At 42.6% G+C, this 27743-nt stretch overlaps 1 protein-coding gene across 4 annotated transcripts in view; it reads left to right on the top strand.

Annotated features, from left to right (window-relative positions):
- The first annotated feature begins 210 nt into the window (after positions 1–210).
- The window catches only part of LOC110535681 (MAP kinase-activated protein kinase 5), a 36247-nt gene continuing 8714 nt past the window's right edge, over positions 211–27743 (top strand). Inside the window, exons 1-15 of one of the 4 annotated variants that reach the window (XM_021620842.3) lie at positions 601–968; positions 1085–1519; positions 10962–11035; positions 16675–16750; positions 17255–17352; positions 17619–17727; positions 18009–18098; positions 18252–18347; positions 18448–18528; positions 18745–18932; positions 19140–19260; positions 19470–19600; positions 19803–19918; positions 20111–20215; positions 22675–23193. In XM_021620842.3, coding sequence (XP_021476517.1) covers positions 1484–1519; positions 10962–11035; positions 16675–16750; positions 17255–17352; positions 17619–17727; positions 18009–18098; positions 18252–18347; positions 18448–18528; positions 18745–18932; positions 19140–19260; positions 19470–19600; positions 19803–19918; positions 20111–20215; positions 22675–22769 — 1416 coding nt within the window. In that variant the 5' untranslated portion in view covers positions 601–968; positions 1085–1483 and the 3' untranslated portion in view covers positions 22770–23193. Of the gene's footprint in view, positions 1520–10961; positions 11036–16674; positions 16751–17254; positions 17353–17618; positions 17728–18008; positions 18099–18251; positions 18348–18447; positions 18529–18744; positions 18933–19139; positions 19261–19469; positions 19601–19802; positions 19919–20110; positions 20216–22674; positions 23194–27743 lie in introns of those variants that run through there. The other 3 variants (XM_090189125.1, XM_021620846.3, XM_090189126.1) reach the window with 3 other exon arrangements.

The raw sequence follows: 27743 nt of genomic DNA on the forward strand, positions 1-27743 counted from the left end.
TGTCTTGCCACAGTTTTCTTACATAAATACAATGCCAAAAAAAGATGCAACACTGTTTCTGGGTGGTCATCACAAAATAAACTATTTGAGTTGATGTTTTCCTTAAACTTCTTTATGCCTAAAATACCTATTCAGGCGTTGTAGGATCTGGTATGCGTCAGAAACGCCTGGGCAACGAATGTGCCCAACACTCAACATCTGGTCTTGTTTGACGTCATTACTGCCGACAGTACAGGCGACTGCCAACTGACTGACCAACAAATAACACTGCATCATAAATAACTACTCGTTATTATTTGTAGGTCAGGAACAGTCACATTTTACCCTTGATACATTACGGTTTTGATCCTTTCAAACACCGCCAGAGATAGAGCACGGCCTCTTTGTTCTCGAATTGAACAGGATGGACCCCAAGGCCCAACAAATGTCTGTCTTTTTCCTGCCTGTTTTCACAAAAACGGCGCAAATGTGATAAGTGAACCGGGTATATATGCGACTAATATATTTTACTATGATATTGAAAGGTTTCGTGATGACAATCCTCAAATATTTTGAAATGTAATGTCTTCAAATATGTATAATTTTCATCAGGCTTTCGTTATAGGCCGTCCTTGTTTAGTTAAGACACAATTTTTCCTTTGACAAGAACCGTAGCTAGTTTGCTAGGGTTTAAGTCACTATACGATTCATCTTTATTATCGTTTAGCTAAGTGATATATAACCTGGATGACTATTCACTTTTACACTTGCTGGCAAATAATGGTTGGGACGGTTTGCTAGCAAGCCAGGTTCTTTTAGCGAGCTAATTAAGTTAGCGTCGACGAGTTTTGGTACTCGGCGAACCTCCCCCCGCTTCATGTTCACATGAGGTCTCTCAACAACGCATTTCACCTAGCCAGTTTGCTTGCATTTAACAGTAACGAACCCCGAGACGAAGGGTCACGCTAGTTAAGCAGCTCATTAGACCGGTGCGTGTCCTGTGGCTATCTTGCTACTGCTGTAGCTAGGCAAGTACAGTAGCTAAGTGCTCAAGCATAGCACTCGATGCTGGCTAAAAATAACCAACTCTTTGTCCCCCATTCAGCACCCCACCAAAAGTGGTGAGCTCGCCTATTAGAGCCCGTCCACCTTTCGACTTTACATACAACCAGTTGGGAATTTGTCGCTCTACATGGTCGATACAGCCAAGTCAGGACGATCGGAAGAGGTTGGAGGCACTGTAGTTTGTGAGACGAACTGGCATGAGGCATCTCTCTCCGGCTGGGTGTCTTCAAGTCGGGTTACCAAAGTAAACGCATTCAACTGGCTTTTTTTGACCGAACATCAAGCGTCATCCATGGCGTTGGCCTGTCACCAGTAGCTTGTTCCCGGCAGGGAAAACATTAGCTATTTAACATTAACATTACTGTTAAAGGACACCCCCTTTGTTCTGATTGTAAACGGAAAGAAATCATTTAAAGTTATTCTACCACAGTGGAACATCATGTCGGAGGATAACAACGCAGACAAATTCATCAAGGTACTGTAATGTTGATACATTTGAATACAGAACAATTGTTTGCATGTTGGATGTGCTGCAATTGTTGTCATAAGGCTAGGGCTGGGAGTTGCCAGGGACCTCAAGATATTTAGGTGCCGATAAGATATGGATTGCGATTCTCACGATTATAGCTATATGTATTGCGATTCGAGGTTCCAAACATATTGCTGCAGAAGGACAATAGAGGCATGAGAGAACGAGTTTATCAGACATGGAAATAAGTGTTGAAAACAAATTGGCTCCATATTTAAAAAGAACATTTAGAACCAGCTATTAAGGAAAAATACAGAAGTTTTGGTGCAGGTAGCTAGCGCAAAAATAATAGGATATTGTCAAAATGATATGATACGATTTATCGTCAGGAATAATATCCGGATATGTAACTTATCAATTCCTCCTGTCACTACATAATGCATTGGAATGTCACTTGATAAGAGTCAGATTGTACTTCAAAGACTAATGTCCGTTGTTTATTTCTATTGCAGACACATTTCGTTCCTCATGGTATGATATTGTTGTTTAGAAGAAATGTTTCATGCATAACATACTCTTTTCAAATTACACATCTGACATGTTTTGGAAAGTTTACTTTTTCTTTCATCTCACATGAAACTTTCCTGGTTTGGTTTTCAACTTAAAGGAACACTCCACCCAAAAGTATTAGTCCATAGTTGACATAGTCCCAAAATATTTGGATCAAATCTGCAATCTAGTTTTGAAGATATGTAACTTAAAAATACAGAGATCATCCCTGTATGATGCTGCAAAATGCGTCATGACTTTTGCTGTCCCCAGTCCACCTGGCCGTGCTGCTGCTCCAGTTTCAACTGTTCTGCCTGCGGCTATGGAACCCTGACCTGTTCACCGGACGTGCTATTTGTCCCAGACCTGCTGTTTTCAACTCCCTAGAGACAGCAGGAGCGGTAGAGATACTCTCAATGATCAGCTATGAAAAGCAAACTGACATTTACTCCTGAGGTTCTGACCTGTTGCACCCTCGACAACTACTGTGATTATTATTATTTGACCATGCTGGTCATTTATGAACATTTGAACATCTTGGCCATGTTCTGTTATAATCTCCACCCGGCACAGCCAGAAGAGGACTGGCCACCCCTCATGGCCTTTTTAGGGAGTTTTTCCTAGCCTGCATTGCTTGCTGTTTGGGGTTTTAGGCTGGATTTCTGTACAGCACTGCATGGCAGAAATTTGACATTGACTTGTTGGAAAGGTAGTTTTCCTATGATAGTGCCGTGTTGAAAGTCACTGAGCTCTTCAGTAAGGCTATTCTACTGCCAATGTTTGTCTATGGAGATTGCATGGCGGTGTGCTCAAATTTATACACATGTCAGCAACGGAATTTGCAGAAATAGCCGAATCCGCTAATTTCAAGGGGTGTCCACAATAACAATAATAATATGCCTGCAATAATAGTTTAATAATAATAATAATTAATAATTATTAATAATTAATAATAATTAATTAATAATTAATTAATAATAATAATAATAATAATAATATTAATAATTAATAATTAATAATAATTAATAATAATTAATAATAATTAATAATAATTAATAATATAATATTAATAACCATTAATAATAATGGTTTTTGAATGACTATCGTCTTTTTATTTTATTTTATTTCACCTTTATTTAACCAGGCAGGCCATTTGAGAGCAAGTTCTCATTTGCAACTGCGACCTGGCCAAGATAAAGTAAAGCAGTGTGACAGAAACAACAACAGTTACACATAAACAAATAATAATATATATATAATATAATCTCACTGAGCATACAAGTATCTAAGTATCTGACTGAGCGGTGGTAGGCAGAAGCAGGCACGTAAACATTCATTCAAACAGCACTTTTGTGCGTTTTGACAGCAGCTCTTCGTTGTGCGTCAAGCATTGCGCTGTTTATGACTTCAAGCCTATCAACTCCCGAGATGAGGCTTGTGTAACCGAAGTGAAATGGCTAGCTAGTTAGCGCGCTCTAATTGTCGTTGAATACGAGGAGAAGGACGGAAGCTATACTGTTACACTGGCAATACTAAAGTGCCTATAAGAACATCCAATAGTCAAAGGTTAATGAAATACAGATGGTATAGAGGGAAATAGTCCTATAATAACTACAACCTAAAACTTTTTACCTGGGAATATTGAAGACTCATGTTAAAAGGAACCACCAGCTTTCATATGTTCTCATATTCTGAGCAAGGAACTGAAACGTTAGCTTTCTTACATAACACATATTGCACTTTTACTTTCTTCTCCAACACTTTGTTTTTGCATTATTTAAACCAAATTGAACGTTTCATTATTTACTTGAGGCTAAGTTGATTTTATTGATGTATTATATTAAGTTAAAATAAGTGTTCATTCAGTATTGTTGTAATTGTCATTATTACAAATACATTTTTTTTTTTAAATGTCCGATTAATCAGCTTTTTTGATCCTCCAATAATCGGTATCAGCGTTGAAAAATCATAGTCAGTCGACCTCTAGTATAGGTACAGTGCCCTACTCTGACAGCTGATGCTGAAAGTTAGAGATGGAGATACAAGACTCCAGCTTCAGTGATTTTTGCAATTCTTTCAAATCATTGGCAGCAGAGAACTGGAAGGAAAGGCGGCCAAAGGAAGTGTTGGCTTTGAGGATGACCAGTGAAATATACCTGCTGGAGCGCATGCTACGGGTGGGTGTTGCTGTGATCTGAGATAAGGCGGGGCTTTACCTAGCAAAGACTTGTAGATGACCTGGATCCAGTGGGTTTGGCGACGAATATGTAGCGAGGGCCAGCCAATGAGAGCATACAGGTTGCAATGGTGGGTAGCATATGGGGCTTTGGTAACAAAACGGATTTCAACCTGTGCATCCTGATCACGTCTGGTGTGGATGGACAAAATCAACATGCATGCGATTCCGACAATGAATCCACAGATAAAAGGTTAAACTGAGTTTTTCTAGTAATCTCTCCTCCCTCAGGCTTCTTCTTCTTTGGACTTTTATATGGAGGTTGGCAACCAACTTTAAGGTACATTACCGCTACCAACTGGACTGGAGTGTGGACGTCAGTTCATCATTGGTAAAAACCAATGAGATGGGAAAGGCGGGACTTTAAGCGTGTCAAGCATCACAAATATAATCAAGTTTTATGTTTTTTTAATGTTTTTTTAAAATGTTTTTGAATAAAATAAGTTCTAAATATGCCTTCGGGTAGTTCATGACCCTAAGGTGGCAACACATAAATTATAAGGGATTTCAATATGTTTTTTTTCTATTTATACTGTCCAACTCAAAACAAAACCGTTTTTATCTATTTCTGCATTTGCTGCACTTTTATTATAATTTCCACACTGTACATATTATTAGTTAAAATTATCAGTTAATTGAACTGTTTGAATCATTGAATATAATATAATTCTGTAGTTGGATTATAACGGGCAGCAGTGAGGAATTAATTAAAAAAATATATATTTCATCTTTATTTAACCAGGTAGGCTAGTTGAGAACAAGTTCTCATTTACAACTGCGACCTGGCCAAGATAAAGCAGTGCAACACAAACAACACAGAGTTACACATGGAATAAACAAACAGTCAATAATACAATAGAAAGTTTGTATACAGTGTGTGCAAATGAGGTAGGATAAGGGAGGTAAGGCAATAATAGGCAATGGAGGCGAAATAATTACATTATAGCAATTAAACACTGGAGTGATAGATGTGCAGAAGATACATGTGCAACTAGAGATATTGGGGTGCAAAGGAGCAAAATAAATAACAGTATGGGGATGAGGTAGTTGGGCTATTTACAGATGGGCTATGTACAGGTGCAGTGACAACTGTCGCTTAAAGTTAGTGAGGGAGATATGAGTTTGTTCCAGTCATTAGCAGCAGAGAACTGGAAGGAAAGGCGACCAAAGGAGAAATTGGCTTTAGGGGTGACCAGTGAAATATACCTGCTGGAGCGTGTGCTACGAGTGGGTGCTGCTATGGTGACCAGCAAGCTGAGATAGGGTGGGGCTTTACCTAGCAGAGACTTGTAGATAACCTGTAGCCAGTGGGTTTGGCGACGAGTATAAAGCAAGGGCGAGCCAACAAGAGCGTACAGGTCGCAGTGGTGGGTATTATATGGGGCTTTGGTGACAAAACGGATGGCACTGTGATAGACTGCATCCAGTTTGCTGAGTAGAGTGTTGGAGGCTATTTTATAGATGACATCGCCGAAGTCAAGGATCGGTAGCATAGTCAGTTTTACAAGGGTATGTTTGGCAGCATGAGTGAAGGAAGCTTTGTTTGCGAAATAGGAAGCCGATTCTAGATTTAATTTTTGATTGGAGATGCTTAATGTGAGTCTGGAAGGAGAGTTTACAGTCTAGCCAGACACCTAGGTATTTGTAGTTATCCACGTATTCTAAGTCAGAGCCGTCCAGAGTAGTGATGCTGGATGTGCGGGCAATGAACGGTTGAATAGCATGCATTTAGTTTTATTTCCGTTTAAGAGCAGTTGGAGGCCACGGAAGGAGAGTATGGCATTGAAGCTCGTCTGGAGGTTAGTTAACACAGTGTCCAAAGAAGGGCCAGAAGTATACAGAATGGTGTCGTCTCCGTAGAGGTGGATTAGAGAATCACCAGCAGCAAGAGCGACATCATTGATGTATACAGAAATTGAACCCTGTGGCACCCCCATAGAGACTGCCAGAGGTCCGGACAACAGGCCCTTTGATTTGACACACTGAGCTTTATCAGAGGAGTAGTTGGTGAACCAGGCGAGGCAATCATTTGAGAAACCAAGGCTGTTGAGTCTGCCAATAAGAATGTGGTGATTGACAGATTCGAAAGCCTTGGCCAGCTCGATGAATACAGCTGCACAGTAATGTCTCTTATCGATGGCGGTTATGATATCGTTAAGGACCTTGAGCGTGGCTGAGGTGCACCCATGACCAGCTCGGAAACCAGATTGCATAGCGGAGAAGGTACGATGTGATTCAAAATGGTCAGTAATCTGTTTGTTTACTTGACTTTCGAAGACCTTAGAGATGCAGGGTAGGATAGATATAGGTCTGCAGCAGTTTGGGTCTAGAGTGTCTCCCCCTTTGAAGAGGGGGATGACCGCGGCAGCTTTCCAATCTTTGGGAATCTCAGACGATACAAAAGAGAGGTTGAACAGGCTAATAATAGGGGTTGCAACAATTTCTGCAGATCATTTTAGAAAGATTGTCCAGATTGTCTAGCCCGGCTGATTAGTAGGGGGTCCAGATTTTGTAGCTCTTTCAGAACATCAGCTATCTGGATATGGGTGAAGGAGAAATGGTGGGGGCTTGGGCGGGTTGCTGTGGAGGGTGCCGGGCAGTTGACCGGGGTAGGGGTAGCCAGGTGGAAAGCATGGCCAGCCGTAGAGAAATGCTTATTGAAATTCTCAATTATAGTGGATTTGTCGGTTGTAACAGTGTGTCCTAGCCTCAGAGCAGGGGATAGCTGGGATGAGGTGCAATTATTCTCCATGGACTTTAGTGTCCCAGAACTTTTTGGAGTTTACTGCAGGATGCAAATTTCTGTTTAAAAAAGCTAGCCTTAGCTTTCCTAACTGCCTGTGTATATTGGTTCCTAACTTCCCTGAAAAGTTGCATATCATTGGGGCTATTCGATGCTAATGCAGAACGCCACAGGATGTTTTTGTGCTGGTCAAGGGCAGACAGGTCTGGAGTGAACCAAGGCCTATGTCTATTCCTGGTTCTACATTTTTGGAATGGGGCATGCTTATTCAAGATGGTAAGGAAAGCACTTTTAAAGAATTACCAGGCAACCTCTACTGACGGAATGAGGTCAATATCCTTCCAGGATACCCTGGCCTGGTCGATTAGAAAGGCCTGCTCACTGAAATGTTTTTGGGAGCGTTTGACAGTGATGAGGGGTGGTCTTTTGACCGCATAACCATTACGGACGCAGGCAATGAGGCAGTGATCGCTGAGATCCTGGTTGAAGACAGCAGAGGTGTATTTAGAGGGCAGGTTGGTTAGGATGATATCTATGAGGGTGCCCGTGTTTATAGATTTGGGGTTGTACCTGGTAGGTGCATTGATCATTTCTGTGAGATTGAGGGCATCAAGCTTAGATTGTGGGATGGCCGGGGTGTTAAGCATGTCCCAGTTTAGGTCACATAACAGCACAAGCTCTGAAGATAGATGGGGGGGGGGGGGGGGCAATCAATTCACATATGGTGTCCAGGGCACAGCTGGGGGCAGAAGGTGGTCTATAGCAAGCGGCAGCAGTGAGAGACTTGTTTCTGGAAAGGTGGATTTTTAAAAGAAGCTCAAATTGTTTGGGCACAGACCTGGATAGTAAGACAGAACTCTGCAGGTTCTCTCTGCAGTAGATTGCAACTCTGCCCCCTTTGGCAGTTCTATCTTGTCAGAAAATGTTATAGTTAGGGATGGAAATTTCAGGGTTTTTGGTCTTCCCAAGCCAGGATTCAGACACGGCTAGGACATCCGGGTTGGCAGAGAGTGCTAAAGCAGTGAATGAAACAAACTTAGGGAGGAGGCTTCTAATGTTAACATGCATGAAACCAAGGCTCTTATGGTTACAAAAGTCAACAAATGAGAGCTGGGGAATGGGAGTGGAGCTAGCCACTGAAGGGCCTGGATTAACCTCTACACCACCAGCGGAACAGACGAGAAGTAGGATAAGGGTACAGCTAAAGGATATAAGAACTGGTCGTCTAGTACATTCGGAACAGAGAGTAAACGGAGCAGGTTTCTGTGCATGGTAGAATAGATTCAAGGCATAATGTACACACAAAGGTTTGGTAGGAGGTGAATACAGTGGAGGTAAACCTGTGCATTGAGTGACGATGAGAGAGATATTGTCTCTAGAAACATTAATTTAAACCAGGTGAGGTCACCACGTTTGGAACTAAAGGGCGTAGCTAAGGCGTATTGTGCAGGGCTAGAGGCTCTACAGTGAAATAAGGCAATCACTAACCAAAACAGTAATGGTCAAGGCATATTGACATTAGGGAGAGGCATGCGTAGCCGAGTGATCATAGGGGTCCAGTGAGTAGCTCGGCGGGCACGGCGATTCAGACAGCTAGCGGGACGGGGCTAGCAAGCTAGCACAAGGTCCTTAGAGGGACGTCGCGACGGAAGAAGTCTGTTGTAGCCCCCTCGTGCTGTTACGTCGGCAGAGTAGTCGTGATGGATCAGCAGGGCTCCGTGTGGTAAAAGGGTCCAGGCTAATTGACAAAATAGGTATAGTGGCCAAAGAATTTGTCAGATGGGCCTCTTCAGCTAACAGTCCGATATGCTCTAGACAGCTAGCGGGCCGCGGCTAGCAGATGGGCATTCAGGGGACGTCATGATGGAGGGGCCAGTTGAAAACCCCCCTCGGGCAGATTACGTCTGTGGTCCAGACGTGATGCATCGGCGGAGCTCAGTGTCGGCAGTGAAGGGGGTCCAGGCCAATTGGCAAAATAGGTATTGTAGCCCAAGGAGTGGCTGATGGACCTCTTCGGCTTTCCGGGAGATGGGCCTAGCAAAGGCTAGCTCCAGGCTAATTGGTTCTTGCTTTGGGACAGAGACGTTAGCCAGGAGTGGCCACTCGGATAGCATCTAGCTAGCTGTGATGATCCAGGTGAAAAGGTTCAGAGCTTGCGGTAGGAATCCGGAGATATGGAGAAAAACAAGTCTGATTTGCTCTGGTTTGAGTCGCGCTGTGCAGACTGGCAAGAGTTGTCCGGGCTAAAGGTTAGCTGATGACCGCTAGCTGACTACTAGCTAGTAGCTAGTTAGTTGGCTAGCTTCTGTTGGGGGTTCCGGTTCAAAAGTAAAGAAAATAGCAGATTCATACCACATTGGGTGAGGCGAATTGCAGGAGAGTATGTTGAAGTTGAGGTTAAGAAAAATATAAAAAGATACACGGGACAAGACGAGGACAAAGGCGTCTGACTGCTACGCCATCTTGGATAAAAATGACAGAATAGGAACCAAAGTTTGTCAGTGTTTCCAGGTGACCCTAATTAGGTGTTACGTTACATGTTTGCATACTTCATGTAGCTAGCTAGCCAATATATTCATCCTTATTCCTATCTGATTCGATACTGTTACACAAACATGCTTATCTAGGCCTACGTCAGCACTGGTAGTAGGCGGTATTAGATAACTAAGTTTGCTCTGACTCTTAGTACACTTAGAAAGCAGCTAACAAATTATTTTAGCAACACCTTGCTAAGACAAACTAGCAAACAGTAGTTTGCAGACAGTAAGATACACAAAGAAATAGTGTAATTATAGAATGCTTGTGGAAAGCAGCATGTCACCAACAATTATGCATCCATCTGACCATGCAGAGTGATCGAGCAACTGCTCTCTCCTTGAGTGTTGGGGGCAGGGTTTGGTGTAGTTGGGGGCAGGGTTTGGTGTAGCTCGGGGCGGCAGGGTAGGCTAGTGGTTAGAGCGTTGGACTAGTAACCGAAAGGTTGCAAGTTAAAATCCTCTAGCTGACAAGGTAGAAGGTTCTGATTGGAGAGGTGCCGTTTGCATTGCCGAGCAGTGAACAAGAAAATATGAAATCCAGATTTTAGATGCTATGTTTTGGTCTGGCTTTGCACGGACATGTTTCCTCTACTTGGAATCCATTTTCGAAATAATTTTAAAAGGTTCCTAAATTTGGGCTAGGGTATTATAGACTAATTAGCCTACCAGATGCATTTAGCTGGAAACACTTTAATGTATTAAGGCTATGTACCGCCCTGTGAAGTGTGAACCCCTTTTCCTCTCTCCAGGTTTGTCTTAAATGTTACCCAGCCAGCCTCCCAGTGTGGACCTCTAATAACCCGCAGACAACCCCTCAGCTGCCTGGCCTAGTCTCCCCTGCTCTTCTCCACTACACTTAGTGTGTCATTGGGCATCCATATCAGCCATAATATCTTATCCAAGTGGCCCCTGCTCACACAGCTGGGTTAGAATGTGCTAAGGATGGGAGAGAGGGTGGGTTTTTGAGAATTGGAACACAGCTTGAGTCAGACTGCACACCAAAAGCTTCAAGGGCCAGAATGGTCCACTAGACTGAAAAGAAAATGCTTCAAGTGGCAATTGAGTTTACCCTAAGCATTTAGGCTTTTAAAAACAACTCTTCCCTTGCTGTTTGTCAAATATGCCCTAGCTAGCCATAGGATAGAAATGGTGGAAGCAGAGCCCAGAGGTAAGGGATAGGTCATCTCTGGTCCAAGAAAAGCCTTGAGTAATTGTTATGCGTTACAATTCGGTCCAAGTGTCAACACAACAGGAGCTTGACCTAGCAAAAGAGGGATTAGCCAATATTAACTGTGAACAGGGATGGTGCTGCCTACACTTGTTTAGTGTGTGACATTTTTCCAATATCTATCTCTTGTGTTTGTCCTCCTCTCCCTCTCTTAGGAGACCTCCATATTGGAAGAGTACAACATTAACTGGACACAGAAGCTCGGGGCAGGGATCAGTGGACCTGTTAGGTGAGCATTCTTCTGAGTTTGCCCTATTTTGCCTAGTTTGCCCAGGGATACTAACTAATTTGTAGGAGATGCATAAATTATTGCATATTAGGCCTAAATGCAGATGAGGTTGAAGAGTGGTCCTCCAGAGGAGTCCAGTGCTCTTAGACTGGATGGGGACTAGTGTTAAAGGTGGTGTCACTCAGTGTGTTTACAGTGCTAGGGCTGGGAATTGCCAGGGACCTCACGATACAATATTGTGCCAATACGATATGTATTGTGATTCTCACGATTCTATATACTCCGATTCGATATTGCAAACTTCTACAGATGCACCATCAATAGCATTCTGTAGGGCTGCCACCTGGTACGCAAACTACACCGCCCACAAGCGCATGACTCTACAGAGGGTCTTCCGGTCTGCCCAACGGATCACGGGGGGTAAACTGCCTGCCCTCCAGGACAGCTACAGCACCTGGTGTCATAGGAAGGCCAATAAGATCATCAAGGACCTGAGCCACGGCCTGTTCACCATGCTACTATTTAGCAGACAGAGACAGTACAGGTGTATCAACGCCGTGACCGAGAAACTAGAAAACAGCTTTGATCTCCAGGCCATCAGACTGTTGAACAGCTATTACTAGCCAGCCACCGCATGGTACTCTGCCTGGCAACTTAGACTGCTGCCCCATGTATGAAGAGATATTGAACACTGGTCATTTTTACAATGTTGACATACGCACTTAATATGTATACTGAACAAAATTATAAATGCAACAGGTAAAGGTGGTCCCATTTTCATGAGCTGAAATAAGTGTGTACACTACCGTTCAAAAGTTTGGGGTCACTACCATTCAAAAGTTTGGGGTCACTTAGAAATGTCCTTGTTTTTTTTAAGATAAGCAGATTTTTTTTGTCCATTAAAATAACATCAAATTGATCAGAAATACAGTGTAGACATTGTTAATGACTATTGTAGCTGGAAACGGCTGATTTTATTTAAAAAAAATAAATTTTATTTTTTTGAAATATCTAGAGGCGTACCGTGGCCCATTATCAGCAACCATCCAATGGCACGTTGTGTTAGCTATCTTTTTACCTTTATTTAACTACGCAAGTCCGTTAAGAACAAACATTTTCTACATTTTGTTACGTTACAGCCTTATTCTAAAATTGATTAAATTGTTTTTTCCCCCTCATCAATCTACGCACAAATACCACATAATATTAAGTCTGTCTGGTAACAGTAATGTTAATGAATTACCGTTATGTGTTTTGAAGGACTCTGTTGCTATATATGACAACTGAAATGCTGAATTGTTTCAATGAGCACTTTGTATCATCTGGTAGGCTGTTTGATTCAGTGTCCTCTGTCTCTGTACAACCCTGTGTGGATGAACCAGTGAGAGCTGGTCAAACTTTTAGCTTTTTGCCATTCTCAGTGCAGGTGGTACATAAAGCCCTGAAATCCTTAGATCAGAGAAAGCCTGCAGGTCCTGGTCTTTTGGATCCCTGATTTTTAAATCTGGCAGCTGATTTCATAGCTGAACCACTTACATCTCTGTTCAATCTAACCCTGGAATGTAATGGCATTCCAAAGATCTGGAAATCAGAATTTGTCCTACCACTTTTAAAAAGGGGAGATCCAACTCTTTTAAATAATTATAGGCCAATCTCAAAGCTGTCACCCCTGGTGAAAATACTTGAAACCCTTGTAAGTGAACAGCTAAAATTGTTTTTATTTACTAACTCTATTTTACCAATGTACCAATCGGGCTTCAGGAAGAAGCATAGCACAATTACAGCAGCCATGAAGGTTTTAAATGATATCACTGAAGCCCTTGACAAAAAACAGCACTGTGTCTCACGTTTTATTGATCTCTAAGGCTTTTGATACAGTTGATCATGCTATACTAAGGCAGAGATTGTCGAGTGTAGGTCTTTCGGGGCATGCTGTAGTTTGCAAACTATCTGTCTGATAGAACTCAGTGCACTCAATTTGATGGGCTTTTGTCTGTTAAATTTTCAGTCTTGAATGGTGTGCCCCAAGGCGCTGTACTTGGTCCTCTCTTATTCACTATTTATATAAATGATTTAGACATAAATGTCAAATGCACAACTTCATTTTTATGCTGATTATACTGTTATTTACTGTTGTGCCTCGTCTCTTACAAAAGCTTTCCAGAACATGCAAACTGCTTTTTATACTGTTCAACATACCCTGTGTCAATTGAAGCTTATCCTCAATACTGACCAAACTAATGGTGTTTTCTAATGCAAGAAATAGACCTCTGAACCTTTCACCTATTACTACCTGTCAGGGCAAGGAGATTGAGGTTGTAACCTCATATAAATATATTTTGAATTTTAATTGATGACGGCCTCTTAAATTGCATATTCAACAACTTACAAAAAAAATTGAAGCTGAAATTGGGATTTTATTTTAGGAATAAGGCCTGTTTTTTGTTTGAAGCCAGACGGAGGCTAGAATCAGCTACATTTATGCCTTTACTAGACTATGGGGATATTTTATATATGAATGCTTCCGCTCAGTGTTTGAGATCAATTGACACTCTTTACCATGGCACTTTGAGATTTATTTTAAACTGCAAAATCCTTACGCACCACTGCACTTTGTATACCAGGGTTGGCTGGCCTTCTCTAGTCACTTGTAGGCTCAGTCACTGGTATACTTTTATTTACAAAGCCATTTTGGGTTTACTACCTTTTTTTATTTGTGCATTTTTATTGTTCAGAAATGTGGTGGGTACTCTCTTCGTTCTCTGTACTTTATTCTGCTAACTGTTCCAAATGTCCGAACTTTTATGTACTTTTATGTACTCTGCGCCATCGTCTTGGAACACCTTACAAAATACTTTTAAACTGGAAGAACTTGTCCCGATTGGTGTTTATAAATCACTGATGAAGGATTTTGAGGCTGATTCCCTGACCTGTCAATGTTTTTAATTTGCTGTTTTATACTTTTGTGAATTCAATGGTTTTTACTAGATTACTTGTAGTTTTTCATGTCTGTCTGTAATTTTTTTGAAATGACTTGGTGCTGCCTATCTTGGCCAGGGCGCTCTTGAAAAATAGATTTTAATCTCAATGAGCCCTTCCTGGTTAAATAAATAAATAACAAAGCAAAAAGTTTTTTTTTTTTTGCAAATGTATAAAAAAATAAATCAACTATGACATTTACATAAGTACTGACTCTTTCCTCAGTACTTTGCTGAAGCACCTTGGCAGCGATTACGGCCTTGATTCTTCTTTGGTATGATGCTACAAGCTTGGCACACTTGTATTTGGGGAGTTTCTCCCATTCTTCTCTGCAGATCCTCTGAAGCTCTGTCAGGTTGGATGGGGAGTGTCGCTGCACAGCTATTTCTAGGTCTCTCAAGAGATGTTCAATCACCTTTCAAGTCCGGGCTCTGGCTGGGCCACTCAAGGACATTCAGAGACTTGTCCCGAAGCCACTTCTGCTTTGTCTTGGCTGTATGCTTAGGGTCGTTGTTCTGTTGGAAGGTGAACCTTCGCCCGAGTCTGAAATCCTGAGCGCTCTGGAGCAGGTTTTCATTAAGGATCTCTCTGTACTTTGCTCCATTCATCTTTCCCTCGATCCTGACTAGTCGCCCAGTCCCTGCCGCTGAAAAACATCCCTACAGCATGATGCTGCCACCATCTTTCCTCCAGACGTGATGCTTAGCATTCAGGCCAAGGAGTTCAATCTTGGGTTCATCAGACCAGAGTATTGTTTCTCATGGTCTGAGAGTCCTAGGATCCGAGGAAACCTTACACCATCCCCACGGTGATGCGTGGTGGCAGCTGTGGGGATGTTTTTTCCAGTGGCATGGACTGGTAGACCAGTCAGGATCGAGAGAAAGATGAATGGAGGAGTGTACCATAAAGGCCTGATTGGTGGAGTGCTACAGAGATGGTTCTGGAAGGTTCTCCCCTCTCCAGAGGAACTGGGCAGCCAGCTCTAGGAAGAGTCTTGGTGGTTCCAAACCTTTTCCATTTAAGAATAACGGAGGCCACAGTTTTTTGGCGACATTCAATGATGCATACATTTTTTTGTACCCTTCCCCAGATCTGTGCCTCAACACAATCCTGTCTCGGAGCTCTACGGACAGTCCTCATAGTGCATGTCAGAACAAAAACCAAGCTGTCAGTTTGGTTTTGCTGGAGATAAGGTTAATCTTGTCCTTTATGCTCATCATGTCACAGGTTGCTCCTGAGTATAATTGACACTGCTTTTCTCCATTGTGCAGTTGTAGGCTGACAATACATTTTTTCCCCTGTGCATGCATTGCTCCTGGTTGAATAGATATGTCCATTATTTCCATTCTCCAGTTCCTCTTCCAGGGCTGGTGTATCCACTGTGTTTAGTTGGCACAAGGCTTGTTTCTTCATGCACATTTTTGCTAATTGATTTACAATTTCACACAGACGTCAAGCCTTACCATAGGCTGGGCATAGCTCCCGTCCTCGCCTGTGATTGTTGCCGCAGTATCTGCATGTCCCAGGGCTTTCCCCTGCTGCACTCAATTGATGTTGGGTTTTTTCTTGCTTAAGTGTAGACCGCCGTCGGGGTCGCCATCCGTTGATGCTGTTGTCCCCTGATCTGTCCTGCGTCATTGCTCTCATTCTCCTATCTGTCAACACTGCAGCCCGGCATATCTCAATGGCAGAGGCTGGAGTGAGCACCCTCATCAGCAATCCCAAACACCACCCTGTCCCTTATCAGCTCATCTATTAATTGTCCATAGTCGTAAGAGGCTGCTTTCTCTTAATCGGGTCACAAAAGCATAAATTGACTCACCCTCTTGTATGCAGGTGCTGAAAATGAAGTGTTCAAAGATAAATAAAATAAAATATACAAGTTGTTATATACAAGTTGTGTTTGTAGATGGGATGAGATTCACTGCCCATCACTCTTCTCAGTGTTGCTGCCTGCACTTCAGCTGATTTTTCATATAATCCAGAGGCTAGCAGATCGTCTTCAAACTCGGCCATAAAATTAACACAGTTATTGCCTAAATCGGCAGTCATTTTCGTTTAATCTGGCGGCGGGATGTTGGTAGCCATGCTGACGCTGTCTGCAAGCTAGTTAACAAGAAACAAATTGCTAGTTAACTAGCTTGCTGCTAATGCTGATGCCAAAACCTTGATATCTTAAGGTACTTACAGCAGCAGTGCACTGCAGACTCCAGCAACCTGATGTACACCTTATTTTGGGTTCAGTTACTTCTGACACCATGTTTGTGTGATAAATGGCTCAGAGCTTTGAGAATACTTCAGTCATGTTAACACGGAAACCATGGAATGCCGTGACGGCCCAGAATGGAACCATAGTACATAAGGTTCAGTACACCTGAAGGCCAATAGGTGGGGACCTAGTCCCTCTAACAGGTGGACTATTCCTTGTAACATCTGTCTGTATCTGGTATTTCATTCTCTACACAATGACTGCTTGTTTTGTCACAAACTGAAAGTCTGCAACTATTCCAATTTTACCAAGCAGGAAATGGAGGAGCGATTTCTGCATATTGCACATTTAACTTAATTTTAGAGTGGACTACCGTGCACCATGAAAAAATGCCTCAGTATTTTTATATTGTCAAATGTTTTCCTTTAAATGTTTATTTTCCCCTCCAAAGAGTTTGTGTGAAGAAGTCGACTCAGGAACGATTGGCCCTGAAAATCCTAATTGATCGTCCCAAGGCCCGAAATGAGGTTTGAACCATTGTTTTGCTTTTCCGATTGTCTTTTGTACGTCCTTGTCTGGTTGTCGTCTGTGCTGTCGGTGTCTGTTTGGTCAGCGTTGAGTCTCCTGTGTCTATGTTCCAAAGGACATCCTATTCCCTATGTAGTGCATTACTTTTAACCAGGGCTCTAGGGCTAAAAATAGTGCACTATATAGGGAATAGTGTTCCATTCGGGGGCATGCACTTTGTCTCGTCTTTCGTCATTGTGTGTCTTCTTGTCTTATCTCCACTCTTCAACTAATACTCAGGGTGGCTGTGTCTATCACACACCCACCCAATGTCATCACCAGCCCACGACATACTTCCCTGATAAAGCACCTCCAGTTGATCAGCTGTGTGAGGTGAAGTCGAAACAAGCAATGCAGTCACATGTCACCCCCCACTCCCAAATTGACCCACTACTACTGTTTACTTTGTGCGTCAGGCATCTTACTGAGTCTACCTTTAACTCCCTGTTCTGTCCATGATTCAGGTGCGGCTCCACATGATGTGTGCTACACACCCCAACATTGTGCAGATTATGGAGGTGTACGCCAATAGTGTGCAGTTTCCTCATGAATCCATTCCAAGGTGAGGAGGAGCAAGTCCAATGTACCAGTACATACAGCATGTTATTGACGGGCTCATTTGAAACACATGTGAATGTTTTTATCGAATTGCTACAATGTGTATTTACACGTGTTATTCTCCTGCACCTAGTGTTCGTGTATCTGTTTAAATGTAACAATAGGTAACCATGACATTCAGATGTAACAACAAAACAAAAACTTTACCCCAAATTTGAGTAGAGGAAAATGCCTTGATTGCCTTAATTTTCCACTTCCATGTGGCTGCAGAGCGAGGTTACTGATCGTCATGGAGATGATGGAGGGAGGCGAGCTGTTCCACAGGATCAGTCAGCACAGACACTTTACAGAGAAGATGGCTAGCCAGGTCACCAAACAGGTAACCCTAAAATTCCTCTGTGATATAGTTGGTAGACCAAAGTGCTTGCAACACCAAGGGTCGATTCCTATTGGGGCCACCCATATGGAAAATGTATGCACGCATGACTAAGTCACTTTGGATAAAAGCGTTTGCTAAATGGTGTGTATTAGATTTATGCACATTCAAACGTGACAAATACCTCCTCTCAGGCTTCTAATGCACCCGTGTATTAATAACATAACTTCCTGTGAACGTTGTGTAGCTGAGCCGATGTCTGAGTTTCCTCTATCCCCCATCAGATCGGCCAGGCCCTGGAACACTGTCACTCACTGAATATTGCACATCGAGACCTGAAACCAGAGAACCTGCTCTTCAAGGATAACTCCCTGGTGAGGGGATAGATGGGCTTATGGGGAAATGTGCATGCGCACACACACAGCTCTTACTACAGCTGTCTAGTAATAGGCTACAACAAGCACGTTGCAAGAGTCCTTTCACCTTTTTAGAAAATATGTTCTGACGTTCTCCCTTTCATGTTCTAGGATGCACCGGTGAAGTTGTGCGATTTTGGATTTGCAAAGATTGACCAGGGGGACTTGATGACCCCACAGTTCACTCCTTACTACGTTGCACCTCAGGTAAGGATGGGTGCTCTGCTCAGTTCTGACACCAGGTTGGGGAGCATTTAAAAAAAAAAAGTCCTGCTTCAATGAGTGTCGTCTTCTCCTCTCACCCTAGGTACTTGAGGCTCAAAGGCGACACCAGAAGGAAAAGTCTGGAATAATACCTACCTCACCCACCCCTTACACCTATAACAAGGTGAGCAACTACCCTACCTCAGCCACGACAAACCATTATCCCACAAATGGCAGCATCTGTTTTTTTAAAGGATTTACAAAATCATCTCGCAAGCATCTTCGCATGCTGCAACATATTTCCACTATATGACATCAGTGTTGTTTGCAGGGTTGTGTCGAGCTCTCTTTCTCTATCCCTATGGCCTGGCTCATTCACTTTCCCTTGCTGTGCGTACAGAGCTGTGACCTGTGGTCCATGGGGGTGATCATCTATGTGATGCTGTGTGGCTACCCTCCCTTCTACTCCAAGCACCACAGCCGCACCATCCCCAAGGATATGCGCAAAAAGATCATGACGGCCAGCTTTGACTTCCCCGAGGACGAGTGGAGCCAGATCTCTGAAATGGCTAAGGACATTGTCCGCAAGTACGTCCCTACAGCAGGTCTTACTGTGTGTGCGCCAAGGATATTGTCCTCAAATACCTCCCCAACATGGATTGTGGGTGTCTCAAAACAGATGGCATGGTTCATCAGTGATATTTTAGGCAAAACCAATTTGGACTGCAACCAGTGCTGTATTGTTTGGATTGAGTAGGAACAGTCTAGTTCACTAATATTACTCTCCCTCTGTAGGCTGCTGAAGGTGAAGCCTGAGGAGAGGCTGACCATTGAGGGTGTACTGGAACACCCCTGGCTCAACTGCACAGAGGCCCTGGACAACGTGCTGCCCTCCGCACAGATGATGATGGACAAGGTGGGCCTGGATGGATGGACAGAGATAGAGAGCATTTTTATATAGCTCTGTCTCAAAGCATTACTTAGGCCCAGTCATACTTCATACAGGGCTGTGAGACTCTGGGGTCCAAACTTTTGCTGACTGCCTTAAAAACTTCAATGTTCATGGTGTAACACTTTGCCTTGTGACCCTTCCTGTCTCCCACCAACTCTCTCTCCCTCTGCCAGGCAATGGTAGCAGGGATCCAGCAGGCCCATGCTGAACAGCTGGCTAACATGAGAATACAGGACCTCAACATCAGCCTCAAGCCACTCAACTCCGTCAATAACCCCATCCTGAGGAAAAGGAAACTCCTAGGGTCCGTTGGTCTCTCTGTCTGCCTGTCTGTCTTGTTACATGCCTCTCTGCCTCTTTTGTAGTTGGTTAGGATCTGCTTCACATTGTCTGACTGTAGAGCCCATAGTGAGGAGTGACTTTCAACAGCACTGCTAAACCAAATATGTGTGTGTGTGGTTGGTGTCTGGTATATGTATATCCTAACTGTGTGTTTTGTGGTACAGCAGTAAGCAGAGGGATGGCTTCTTCATCCACGATCCAGAGAACGGCGGCGAGGACGCCAATGTGGCCCTGGAGAAACTCAGAGACGTCATCGCTCAGTGTATCCTCCCACAGGCTGGTCAGTCTCGCCCACACACACACACAAACACACAAACGCACCCACACACAAACGCACCACACACACTTCACGTCAACCAATACAGGTGTACATCTCCTATTGACAAGCACAGACAAACAGACATGTATGCACTTACACATTTACTTGGTATACAGCACAGACAATTGACACTTAACTGTGTGTATGTGGCAGGGGAGAATGAGGACGAGAAACTGAATGAGGTGATGCATGATGCGTGGCGTTTCAACCGAGACTGCAAACTACTGCGAGACGGGCTGCAGGGCCTCAGCTGGGATGGTAGGCACAACACGGCACTATATATGGCATACAGTGTGCAATGTCAGCTTATACAGTTGAAGTCAGAAGTTTACATACACTTAGACTGGAGTCATTAACTTATTTTTCAACCACTCCACAAATTTTCAAACATTTGTTTACAGACTATATCACAATTCCAGTGGGTCAGAAGTTTACATGCACTAAGTTGACTGTGCCTTAACCAGCTTGGAAAATTCAAGAAAATGATGTCATGGCTTTAGAAGCTTCTGATAGGCTAATTTACATTATTTGAGTCAATTGGAGGTGTACCTGTGGATGTATTTCAAGGCCTACCTTCAAACTCAGTGCCTCTTTGCAAAATCAAAATAAATCAGGCAAGACCTCAGAAAACACGTGTGCAAGCAAGGAGGCCTACAAACCTGACTCAGCTCTGTCAGGAGGAATGGGCCAAAATTCACCCAATTTATTGTGGGAAGCTTGTGAAAGGCTACCTGAAATGTTTGACCCAAGTATTGTATTTGGTATGTGAACTTCTGACCCACTGGGAATGTTATGAATTAAATAAAAGCTGATTTTAAAATTTTCTCTACTATTAATCTGACATTTCACATTCTTAAAATAAAGTGGTGATCTTAATTGACCTAAGACAGGACATTTTTGCTAGTATTAAATATCAGGAATTGTGAGAAACAGAGTTTAAATGTATCTGGCTAAGATGTATGTAAACTTCCAACTTCAACTGTATACAGTATTCAGACCCCTTGACTTTCCACAGTTTGTTACAGCCTTATTCTAAAATTGATTCAATAGTTGAATCTACACACAATACACCATGTTTGCAAATGTATACAACAAACTTAAATCACGTTTACCTAAGTATTCAGACCCTTTACTCAGTACTTTGTTGAAGCACCTTTGGCAGCGTTTGCAGCCTTGAGTCTTCTTGGGTATGATGCTACAAGCTTGGCACTCCGGTATTTGGGGAGTTTCTCCCATTTTTCTCTGCCGATCCTCTCAAGCTCTGTCAGGTTGGATGGGGAGCGTTGCTGCACAGCTATTTTCAGGTCTCTCCAGAGATGTTCAATCGGGTTCAAGTCTGGGCTCTGGCTGGGCCACTCAAGGACATTCAGAGACTTGTCCCGAAGGCACTCCTGCGTTGTCTTGGCAGTGTGCTTAGGGTCGTTGTCCTGTTGGAAGGTGAACCTTTGCCCCAGTCTGAGGTCCTGAGCGCTCTGTAGCAGGTTTTCATCAAGGACGTCTCTGTACTTTGCTCCATTTCTTCTTTCTCTCGATCCTGACTAGTCTCCCAGTCACTACCGTTGAAAAACATCCCCACAGGATGATGCTGCCACCACCATGCTTCACCATAGGGATGGAGCCAGGTTTCTTCCAGACATGACGTTTGGCATTCATGCCAAATAGTTCAATCTTTGTTGTTTATCATGGTCTGAGGGTCTTTAGTTCCTTTTGGAAAACTCCAAGCAGGCTCTCATGTGCCTTTTACTGAGGAGTAGCTTCCGTCTGGCCGCTCTACCATAAAGGCCTGATTGGTGGATTGCTGCAGAGATGGTTGTCCTTCTGAAAGGTTCTCCAATCTCCACAGAGGAACTCTGGAGCTCTGTCAGTGACCATCGGGTTGTTGGTCACCTCCCTGACCAAGGCCCTTCTCCCTCGATTGCTCAGTTTGGCCGGGCGGCCAGCTCTATGAAGAGTCTTGGTGGTTCCAAACTTCTTCCATTTTTATGAATGACGGAGGCCACTGTTTTCTTGGGGACCTTCAATGGTGCAGATATTTTTTGGTACCCGTCCCCAGATCTGTGCCTCGACACAATCCTGTCTCGGAGCTCTACGGACTGTGGGACCTTTATATAGACCGGTGTGTGCCTTTCCAAATCATGTCCAATCAATTGAATTTACCACAGGTGGACTCCAATGAAGTTGTTGAAACATCTTAAGGATGAGCAATGGAAACAGGATGCACCTGAGCTCAATTTCAAGTCTCATAGCAAAGGGTCTGATACTTAAGTAAATAAAGTATTTCTAGGCAAACATTTAAACATTTTTCTTTAAAAAAAAAAAATCTGTTTTTGAATAGGCCTGTAATGTAACAAAGTGGAAAATGTCTAGGGGCCTGAATCCTTTCCGAAGGCACTGCACTAATTTCTGTGGAGAAAATCCCATAATTAAAGGGAAGTTCTACCTTTTTTCAGCATAAAATTCTAATTCCTCAGTTAGTAACCTTTACCTGCTCACATGAAAATCACATGATGCACAGCAGATGATGGCATCAGTGTCTCCGGATGATGTCATCGGTAAACACTTATCTTCAATCTGTATGATAACAAAATATAGAAAAACAAAGTTTTGAAATGTGTTAATGTTGGATGGTGCTGGAGATGAAAATTATGTTGAAAAAGAGTGGAATTTCCCTAAAATCTGGTTCCAGTCAACATTTCCTTCTTTGGTCTCCATTGTAGGACGGGCCTTCTCTGACAAAGTGGACCGCTTGAAGTTGGCTGAAATAGTGAAACAGGCCATAGAGGAAAAGACACATTTACAAGACTCTCAGTAGCAAGTGATTTATTTATATCTCCTTTTGTATCTTTTATTCTAACATTTTTTTAAGCCAATGACTGTAGAGGCATTTTTATGTAAATTAACACGCTAAAACTATAGGATTTTTTAAAAATAATTCACTTGCAAGACTATTGTACTGTAGATATATTGAAAAGAGGCCTTGTTGGCACTATATTTTTTTATGAACGACTGCAAAGAATAAACAAATCCTTATATTTTGGTAAAAAAGAAGAGGAAAATCACAAAAATATTATTTTCTGTAACCCACTGGAGGGAATTTTTACAAGCTGCTTGTCCTGGATGTCCAGGGTGATGTTTTAATCTCACTCGTTTTTATTTAATTGGATTCTTATTCCTTTACCTTTTTAACAATGCTACAAATTGTATTTATTTCACAAAGAAACCCTTATTTCTGACCATGAAGCCTGATGTTTGATAATTCTGTCAGTTGAACAATATGGGTCTCTAAAGCTGACAGAGGAACTAGGCTTAAACTTGGATTGTTTACCCATTGGGTGGTAAGTGGTCCAGGGGGTAGGGAGAGGGACCTCGGTGGAGGTGTGAGGGTTTCCTGTTTAGCTCCATTAGTTCGCTGAGATTACTGCTGTTGTACCTTGAAGCTGCTCTGCTTCAATCTAGATATCAGCAACAGTCAACTTTATTACGTAATGTGCAATAGTAATTTAAAGCATGTGCATAATTTGTACATAGGTTCAATATACATACAGTGCCTTGCGAAAGTATTCGGCCCCCTTGAACTTTGCGACCTTTTGCCACATTTCAGGCTTCAAACATAAAGATATAAAACTGCATTTTTTTGTGAAGAATCAACAACAAGTGGGACACAATCATGAAGTGGAACGACATTTATTGGATATTTCAAACTTTTTTAACAAATAAAAAACTGAAAAATTGGGCGTGCAAAATTATTCAGCCCCTTTACTTTCAGTGCAGTAAACTCTCTCCAGAAGTTCAGTGAGGATCTCTGAATGATCCAATGTTGACCTAAATGACTAATGATGATAAATACAATCCACCTGTGTGTAATCAAGTCTCCGTATAAATGCACCTGCACTGTGATAGTCTCAGAGGTCCGTTAAAAGCGCAGAGAGCATCATGAAGAACAAGGAACACACCAGGCAGGTCCGAGATACTGTTGTGAAGAAGTTTAAAGCCGGATTTGGATACAAAAAGATTTCCCAAGCTTTAAACATCCCAAGGAGCACTGTGCAAGCGATAATATTGAAATGGAAGGAGCATCAGACCACTGCAAATCTACCAAGACCTGGCCGTCCCTCTAAACTTTCAGCTCATACAAGGAGAAGACTGATCAGAGATGCAGCCAAGAGGCCCATGATCACTCTGGATGAACTGCAGAGATCTACAGCTGAGGTGGCAGTCTGATGGACAACAATCAGTCGTATATTGCACAAATCTGGCCTTTATGGAAGAGTGGCAAGAAGAAAGCCATTTCTTAAAGATATCCATAAAAAGTGTTGTTTAAAGTTTGCCACAAGCCACCTGGGAGACACACCAAACATGTGGAAGAAGGTGCTCTGGTCAGATGAAATCAAAATTGAACTTTTTGGCAACAATGCAAAACGTTATGTTTGACGTAAAAGCAACACAGCTCATCACCCTGAACACACCATACCCACTGTCAAACATGGTGGTGGCAGCATCATGGTTTGGGCCTGCTTTTCTTCAGCAGGGACAGGGAAGATGGTTAAAATTGATGGGAAGATGGATGGAGCCAAATACAGGACCATTCTGGAAGAAAACCTGATGGAGTCTGCAAAAGACCTGAGACTGGGATGGCGATTTGTCTTCCAACAAGACATTGATCCAAAACATAAAGCAAAATTTACAATGGAATGGTTCAAAAATAAACATATCCAGGTGTTAGAATGGCCAAGTCAAAGTCCAGACCTGAATCCAATCGAGAATCTGTGGAAAGAACTGAAAACTGCTGTTCACAAATGCTCTCCATCCAACCTCACTGAGCTTGAGCTGTTTTGCAAGGAGGAATGGGAAAAAATGTCAGTCTCTCGATGTGCAAAACTGATAGAGACATACCCCAAGCGACTTACAGCTGTAATCGCAGCAAAGTATTAACTTAAGGGGGCTGAATAATTTTGCACGCCCAATTTTTCAGTTTTTTATTTGTTAAAAAAGTTTGAAATATCCAATAAATGTCGTTCCACTTCATGATTGTGTCCCACTTGTTGTTGATTCTTCACAAAAAAATACAGTTTTATATCTTTATGTTTGAAGCCTGAAATGTGGCAAAAGGTCGCAAAGTTCAAGGGGGCCGAATACTTTCGCAAGGCACTGTACATGTTGTAAAATACACAATGCTCAAAAGTATGTGCACGCCTGCTCGTTGAACATCTCATTACAAAATCATGGGCATTAATATGGAGTTGGTCCAAATAGCCTGTCCTCAGTTGCAACACTCAATACTGAGTTCCAAACTACCCCTGGAAGCAAAGTCAGCACAAGAACTGTTTGTCAGGAGCTTCATGAAATGTGTTTCCATGGCCTAGCAGCCGCACACAAGCCTAAGATTCCCATGTGCGATGCCAAGCGATTGGCTGGAGTGGTCTAAAGCTCGCCACCATTGGACACTGGAGATGTGTTCTCTGGAGTGATGAATCATGCGTCACCATCTGGCAGTCTGATGGATGAATCTGGGTTTGGCGGATGCCATGAAAGCACTAACTTCCAGAATGCATAGTGCCAACTGTAAAGTTTGTTGGAGGCGGAATAATGGTCTGGGGCTGTTTTTCACGGTTCGGGTTAGGCCCCTTAGTTCCAGTGAAGGGAAGTCTTAACGCTACTGCATGCAATGACATTCTGGAGGATTCTGTGCTTTGAAATGGTTTGTCAAAATCGGTGTGGAAGAACTTGAATGGCTTGCACAGAGCCCTGATCTCAACCCCATCAAACACTTTCTGGGATGAATTGGAACACTGACTGCGAGCCAGACATCAGTTCCGGACCTCACTAATGCTCTTGTAGCTTAATGGGAAGCAAATCTCTACAGCAATGTAGAGCAATGACTGATCTTCATGTTTTAAAGTACTGATGGACTGTCATTTCTCTTTGCTTATTTGAGCTGTTCTTGCCATAATATGGACTTGATCTTTTACCAAATAGGGTTAGCTTCTGTATACCACCCCTACCTTGTCACAACACAACTGATAGGCTCAAACACATTAAGATGGAAAGAAATACCACAAATTAACTTTGAACAAGGCACACTTGTGAATTAAAATGCATTCCAGATTACTATGAAGCTGGTTGAGAGCATGCCAATACTGTGCAAAGCTGTCCTCAAGGATAATGGTGGCTACTTTGAAGAATCTCAAATATAAAATGTATTTTGATTTGTTTAACACTTTTTTGGGGGGGGGGTTACTACATCTGTGTAGTGTACATCTGTGTACATGTGTTATTTCATAGTTTTGATGTCTTCATTGTGATTCTACAATGTAGAAAATTGTACAAATGAAGATAAACCCTTGAATGAGTGTGTCCAAACTTTTGACTGGTACTGTATACAGTTGAAGTCGGAAGTTTACATACACCTTAGCCAAATACATTTAAACTCAGTTTTTCACAATTCCTGGTATTTCATCCTAGCAAAAATTCCCTGTCTTAGTTCAGTTAGGATCACCACTTTATTTTAAGAATGTGAAATGTCAGAATAATAGTAGAGATCTATTTCAGCTTTTATTTCCTTCATCACATTCCCGTTGGGTCAGAAGATTACATGCACTAAATTAGTATTTGGTAGCATTGCCTTTAAATTGTTTAACTTGGTCCAAATGTTTTGGGTAGCCTTCCACAAACTTCCCACAATAAGTTGGGTGAATTTTGTCCCATTCCTCCTGACAGAGCTGGTGTAACTGAGTCAGGTTTGTATGCCTCCTTGCTCGCACACACTTTTTCAGTTCTGCCTACAAATGTTCTATAGGATTGAGGTCAGGGCTTTCTGATGGCCACTCCAATAACTGGATTTTGGATGTATGCTTGGGGTCATTGTCCATTTGGAAGACCCGTTTGCGACGAAGCTCAAGACTGATGCCTTGAGATGTTGCTTCAATATATCCACATAATTTTCCTTCTTCATGAAGCCATCTATTTTGTGAAATGCACCAGTCCCTCCTGCAGCAAAGAACCCCCACAACATGATGCTGCCACCCCTGTGCTTCACTGTTGGAATGGTGTACTTTGGCTTGCAAGCCTCCCCCTTTTTCCTCATAACATAGATGGTCAAACAGTTCTATTTTTGTTTCATCAGACCAGAGGACATTTCTCCAAAAAGTATGATCTTGTGTGCAGTTGCAAACCGTAGTCTGGCTTTTTTATGGCGGTTTTGGAGCAGTGGTTTCTTCCTTGCCGGGCAGCCTTTCCGGTTATGTCGGTATAGGACTCGTTTTACTGTGGATATAGATACTTTTGTACCCGTTTCCTCCAGCATCTTCACACGGTCCTTTGCTGCTGTTCTGGGATTGATTTTCACTTTTTGCATCAAAGTATGTTCATCTCTAGGAGACAGAATGCGTCTTCTTCCTGAGCGGTATGGCGGCTGCGTGGTCCCATGGTGTTTATATTTGAGTACTATTGTTTGTACAGATGAACGTTGTACGTGAAGGCGTTTGGAAATTGCCCCCAAGGATGAACCAGACTTGTGGAGGTCTACAATTATTTTTTTGTCTTGGCTGATTTATTTAGGTTTTCCCATTAATGTCAAGCAAAGAGGCACTGAGTTTGAAGGTAGGCCTTAAAATACATCCACAAGTACACCTCCAATTGACTCAAATGATGTAAATTAGCCTATCAGAAGCTTCTAAAGTCATGACATCCTTTTCTGTAATTTTCCAAGCTGTTTAAAGGCACAATCAACTTTGTGTATGTAAACTTCTGACCCACTGGAATTGTGATACAGTGAAATAATCTGTCT

This window comes from Oncorhynchus mykiss, chromosome 11 (genome assembly GCF_057628025.1).
Source record: "Oncorhynchus mykiss isolate SJ-2025 chromosome 11, ASM5762802v1, whole genome shotgun sequence".
NCBI classification, from domain to species: Eukaryota; Metazoa; Chordata; class Actinopteri; order Salmoniformes; family Salmonidae; genus Oncorhynchus; species Oncorhynchus mykiss.